This window comes from Molothrus ater, chromosome 3 (genome assembly GCF_012460135.2).
Source record: "Molothrus ater isolate BHLD 08-10-18 breed brown headed cowbird chromosome 3, BPBGC_Mater_1.1, whole genome shotgun sequence".
Classification (NCBI taxonomy): Eukaryota; Metazoa; Chordata; class Aves; order Passeriformes; family Icteridae; genus Molothrus; species Molothrus ater.
Window position 1 is genome coordinate 4792170 of NC_050480.2, and position 6000 is coordinate 4798169.

General features: G+C 58.0%; 1 protein-coding gene across 1 annotated transcript; it reads left to right on the top strand.

Moving 5' to 3' along the window:
- Positions 1–440: 440 nt before the first annotated feature.
- Positions 441–5198, top strand: FBLN7 (fibulin 7). Its single transcript, XM_036379897.2, is given in 8 exon segments — positions 441–1009; positions 1011–1183; positions 1282–1452; positions 1782–1907; positions 1991–2128; positions 2510–2647; positions 3636–3774; positions 4065–5198. Coding segments are annotated over 8 exon segments (1398 nt in total). The 5' UTR covers positions 441–869; the 3' UTR covers positions 4438–5198.
- Positions 5199–6000: the final 802 nt, after the last annotated feature.

The following is a 6000-nucleotide window of genomic DNA, read 5'->3' on the forward strand; positions in this document are numbered from 1 at the left end:
GCGCTTAAAGCGCGCGCGGCTTCTTCTGGGCTCTTTTCGCACTTCTTACCCCACACCTGAAGCTCCCCCCGAGCAAAGAATCCCCGCTCGGGGCTTTTGGGGGGGGATTTTCCAGCTTTGCGATGGCTCAGCATCCCGCCGGAGCTCGCGCTGGCTCTCGGAGTTAAACCCAGCCCTAACAAAGAGCTGTTTATTAAAGCCAGCGACGCGCCAGCATCTATTTGCTTTTGCCTCCCTTCCTCTGGGCTCGGGGTATCCCAGAGCTGCCAGCACAGCCCGGCTCATCCCCCCCGGCAGCCCGGGACCCCCGAAGCCGCTCCCGGGGAAGCAGAGGACACCGAGTGCATTGCTTGGGCTGCTGCGTTTGTCCTCTCTCAACCCTCAGCAGTTCTTTGGAAACGGGAATCTTTCCACAGTGCGGTTATGGAAAGGGGGGAAGAAATCCCTTCGACCAGGTGGGACAGAGCCCACCACCTCCGCTCGCTTTCCCGGAATTCCATAGCCCCCAGGCCAGTCCCCGTGCGCTCTCTCCTCACTGCACTCCCCAGATTTCTGAACTCTGGGAACGGCTTTGCTCTTTTTCCTCGGTTTCAAGTCAATTCCGCAGGAATCCCATAATAACGATGCCCGTCTCCGGCATGAGTCAGTCCCGTGGGAGCGATCGGTTTGCAGGCAGGAGTCCCACCAGCGTTCCTGGCCCCGGCAGAGCTCACAAGACAGCTGTTTTCCTCTTCTTTTGTCATGTGGAAGTGGGACAGGGCTGGAGCTCCTGCAGGATGAAACATGAGTTATAGCATCTCTCCCACAAAGCGATCCCAGCCCTGCCTGGAGCGCAGGCCTAGGTGGAAAAAACTCCTGGATCTGGGTAAATGCAGGGGAAAATACAAAGTCAGGGCGCTCAGGGAATGTTGGATGCTGCGGAGCTCCTGCGCCAGCCTCCTCCCATGGGCAGCAGGTTGGCTCCTGGGAGGAGTGGCAGCACAGGGAGGTCCCCATCCCTGTCCCTATCCCTGTGTCCCGCAGAGCTGCCTCAGCAGGCAGCAGCTCCTGGCTGCCATCCGGCAGATGCAGCAGCTGCTGAAGGGGCAGGAGACGCGGTTCTCCGAGGGGCTGCGCGCTGTCAGGAGCCGCCTGAGCACCATCCACGCCTCCCTGGCCAAGGCCGCCCCGGAGCCGCCCGCCGGTGAGTCCCTGGGACAGCATTCCGGGGAAATCGCAGGTAAAGGGTGGCTTGAAGGATAGGCACCTCTCCAAACTCATCCCCTTTCCATGGTCTCGCAGCTGCCTGTCCTGCCCTCCAAGCCCCTGCGGATGGGAGGAAGTTCGGCACCAAATATTTGGTGGATCACGAGGTTCACTTTGCCTGCGACCCAGGATTCCAGCTCCTGGGCTCCAGCACACGGATATGCCAGGCCAACGGCAGCTGGACGGGGCAGGAGGCCCTCTGTGCAGGTACTGCTCATTGCCTGCCCTGGAATGTCCTTTGGAAAAGTGGATTTATATAAACATGGGGGGATATCGGGTCGCTCAAGGAGGGGAGGGATCGCAGCTGCCCCTCAGAGTTCCAGGGATGCTGCAGCTCCCATGGTTTTGGGGTTTCTCTGTCTTAAGGAAATCTGGGAATTACAGCTGGAGCAGCTCAGCAGGAGAGATGAGGGGAAACAGGTATCATGGCTATGATGTGCCTGGTGTAGGGTGCCAAAGCATCCCGGTGTGTACAGCATTCCTGAGCCTTGATTCCCAAAAGGAGATAACGTAGAGCGTGCCTGCTCTTCCCGCAGAGATCAGAGAGTGCTCGAGCAGCCCCTGCCAGAATGGTGGGACGTGCCTGGAGGGTCTCAACCACTTCAAATGCCTCTGTCCCCCGCAGTGGACCGGAACCACCTGCCAGTACCAGGCTCAGACTGGTGGGTGATCCTTGCTGGGGGATAAATGGGAGTATTTCACTCCCCACCTCATCCCAACTGCCCATCCCGCTGTTTTCCCGCAGCTCCTCCCACGTGGAGCGTGACGGATGACCCGGCCTTCAGCCGGCAGCCCCGCTGTGCCCAGATCGCCCAGACCCAGCAGTGCAGCTGCGATCCCGGCTTCCACATGAGCGGCACGGCTTCCAACGGGATCTGCCAGGGTGAGCCGGGATGTGGGAGGGCTGCGGGGTCATGGAGTCACACTGGAAGGGACCACAGCGGCTCAGGCCCACCATCCCAGAGCACACAGCACGGCATTGTGCCCAGCTGGTTCTGGAATATCTCCAGCGATCGGCGGCTGCTCCAAGCTCCTTCAGGAGGCTCCAAGCCCTCCATCCATGGATGACTGAGCTCAAACCGGGCCCAGTGTCGCCCTCTGCGGGACACCGCTGGTCACAGCCCTCAAGCTGTGCTCCCATTCCCTGGAATCTGCCCTCGGCCCCTTCCCAACCCACCTCGTGCCCGCTCCTCCAGCCCTCGCTCGCTCCCTGGGCTTTCCCAGGAGGATGGAGTGAGATCTTGGTGAATCCCTGTCTCCGCAGACCTCAACGAGTGCGAGGTGTACCGGCAGCAAGGGGGACCCCGGCTCTGTGCCCACGCCTGTGTCAACATTCCCGGCTCCTTCCGCTGCTCCTGCCCCGCCGGGTACGTCCTGCTGGGCGATGGCAAGAGCTGCGAAGGTGAGGAGGCCGGAATCCACTTGGTCCCCAGTGCTCTGCCATTTTCCCTCACTTTTTTCTCCATATCCGAGGGAAAGGCTGGTGCAGAGGGGAGGGGGATGATGGAGGGATGCTTTGCAGGATGGCAGCGGATGGAGGATGTTTGGATTGGCAGGAGTTCCAGCTGGATGCGGAGCTGGGTGGGGAAATGAATCCCGGGGTTGTGCTGGAGAAGGGAAAATTCTACCAGAGTGCTTCAAAAGAATCCCTAAAAATGAAAACAAAATGCTTCTCTGGAAGCAAGGCTGCTCCTCTCTCTCTCCTCCTCTCCCTTTCCCTCTCCCCCTCCTTTACCTCTCTGATGATGGAGCGACACTTTGGGTCTGCACCTCCTTGAAGATGACCCCACTGTGGCTGTGGGGGATGTTCTTGGAGCAGAGAATTCCTGGGAAGAGCCAAAAGTAATGTTAAACCCTCCAGAACTCCATGATCAGTTCAGAGAGTGGCAGCATCTCTCCCAGTCCAGGGGAATTGGGGTGCAGGTGGAAGGCAGTGGGTGGGAATGGTGGGAGGCCAAAACCGCCAAAAGCCTCTTGAAAAACAGGGAATTTTTTGTGCCTGAAGTGTTGACTGCTGCAGTTCAGGGTGAGAAAATACCTATTTCCCCATTCCTCCCTGTTTTTCCTGTGTTCCATGGCATCTCACTCCCAGCAAATCCTCTGCATTCCAGCTCCTGCCAGGCATCCCACGGGTGTTCAGTAAATAAAAAGGGACGGTGTTTCCAAACAATCAAGCAGAAAGTTTGGAAAAACAGCTGCCTTCCTGCTGGCAGAGGGCTGCTCTTAACCCATGCTGGCCTGGGGCAGAGCTTGGGGAGCGGGGATGGAATTCTGGGATACTCCCATATTTCTTGGATTGTGTTTAACCTGTGGTTTAGCCTATTTTCTGATGGAAAGGTGAGCTCAGTTGGAGGCTTCCAGGCCCTGACGCCGCTTCCCTTGTTTTCCAGATATTGACGAGTGCTCCCTATCCCAGGATAACTGTACAAGCGGGAGCACCTGCATCAACACCGGGGGGGGATTCCAGTGCGTCACCCCCCAGTGTCCCCCAGCCACCGGCAACATCTCCTACGTCAAAACCTCCCCCTTGTAAGTGCAGGTTACAGAATCCAAAACCTCCCCCTTGTAAATGCGGGGCACAGAATCCAAAACCTCCCCCTTGCAAGTGCGGGGCACAGAATCCAAAACCTCCCCCTTGAAAGTGCGGGGCACAGAATCCAAAACCTCCCCCTTGTAAGTGCGGGGCACAGAATCCAAAACCTCCCCCTTGAAAGTGCAGGGCACAGAATCCACGGCATGGCATCCCTATGGATCCAACGAGGCGGGGTGCGCGGATGCCACATCCCCCCAAAAACCTCCCGTTGCTTTTCTTTCCGCAGCCAGTGCGAGCGCAACCCGTGCCCCATGGAGAGCCGCTCGTGCCACCAGGCGCCCAAAACCATCTCCTTCCACTACCTGCCCCTTCCCTCCAAGCTGCAGACCCCGGCGCCGCTGTTCCGCATGGCCACGGCGGCGGCTCCGGGCCGGCCGGGCCCCGACAGCCTCCGCTTCGGCATCGCGGGCGGCAACGAGCGCGGGCACTTTGTGGTGCAGCGCTCGGACCGGCACACCGGGGAGCTGCTGCTGCTGCAGAGCCTGCGCGGGCCCCGCACCGTCCACGTGGACGTGGACATGGCCGAGTACCTGGACCGGGCGTTCCAGGCCAAGCACCTGTCCAAAATCACTCTCTTTGTCTCGGCTTATGAGTTTTAGGGGTGGATCCTGCTCCCTGCTCAGCATCCCATGGCTCACAGGGAATGTCCGGGCTGGAGCTGCTCTGCAGACATCCGGCCTCCCCCGGCTCTGTCCCAAAGTTCTTCTTCCCATGTGGATTTACGCCACCAAATGAGGTGGACAAGCTCATCCTCATCCCCATCCTCATCCCAGCTCCAGAGAGATGATGTCCTGCAACAGCAGATGGAAACCACAGCCCTGATTTCCTTTGAATTCCTGATTTTTCCTTTAGGAAGCAGTGAAGCCAAGTGTGTGGGAAGAGGGAGGCTCATGGCCTTTCCTGCTCCCCTCCCTTGTTGCGTCCAGTCCTGCTCCCTAAAAACACTCTTCCACTTCCCTCTGGATGCTGAGAATCCCCCTGGCAGCCTGAAGGGATTGAGGTCTGGTGCCTCTATCCCCTGGGATTGATCAGGGCTGGAACACTCCATGAACATCCACCTGGGTGCCCTCCTTGGCAAATGGGGCAAAGGAGGAATTCCAGGGCTATCCCTGCTCCTTTAACCTCTCAAACGGGGATCCCCCATGGATCCTCCTCACAGCAGAGCTTCAGCTGCATGTGGAGGTGGGAATATTCCCTGCTCCATCAGTCAGAGCCTCCATCCTGGCATAGGAATGCTGGGAAGAGCTGGGATTCAGCTTTTCCCAGGGGGATTCACCCTCCTGCTTATGCATGTTCTGCATGTTCCCTCATCCCACTGGATTTAGTACAATTAAAGGATGATGTAAAGGATGTCACGGGAGTGAAGCATCTGATGGATGTGTGGATGGGGGGAATGCTCACCTGGAGCAGTCCAAGGGGAATCGGGGTCTGGGAGGGCAAGAACCCATTATCCATGGTTTTATTTTCCTGCTTTGTTTTGTTTGGCTGATAGCAGGGGGCTCATTCCCACCAGAGCATCCCTGAGCATTTTCAGCCTGCAGCATCCTTCCCCCCAAGGAATCCTCACCCTGGGAATCCTCATCCCTGAGCATCCTTTCCCCTGGGAACCCTCACTCCCTTACATCCTGCTGAGCTGCACCCACTAAAACCATTCCCACTCCTTGTCCCGGGGAAAGAGACTTCCCAAGATGGATCTGTCTCCTCTAGGGGATCGAGCTCCTGGATTTTTTGGGGGGTATAGGAGCCTGGGAAGGGGTTGGATCTCTCCAGCAGAACAAGAAGGGACATTCAGGGCTGTTGTCGGCGGATGGAGGATGTTTGGATTGGCAGGAGCTCCGGCTGGACGTGGAGCTGGGCAGGGAAATGTATCCCAGGGTTGTGCTGGGGGAGGGAAGGGAAAACTCCAGAGTGCTTCAAAAATATCCCCAAAAATTAGGAGAAAATGCTTTTCTAGAAGCATGGCTGCTCCTCTCCCTGCCGCTTCCCAGCCTGGCTGGCCATGCTCCTCCAACAGGCCATGACCCTATTTTGGGATGATAACAAAATCTGGGAGCTGAACACCAGGAATTTGGGAGAGGACAAGCTCCTGACAGGGCAGAATAGTTTCCATCTGCTGCTTTCTCCGGATAACACAGCTGGAGACGGGCGCCTGGACCACGCTC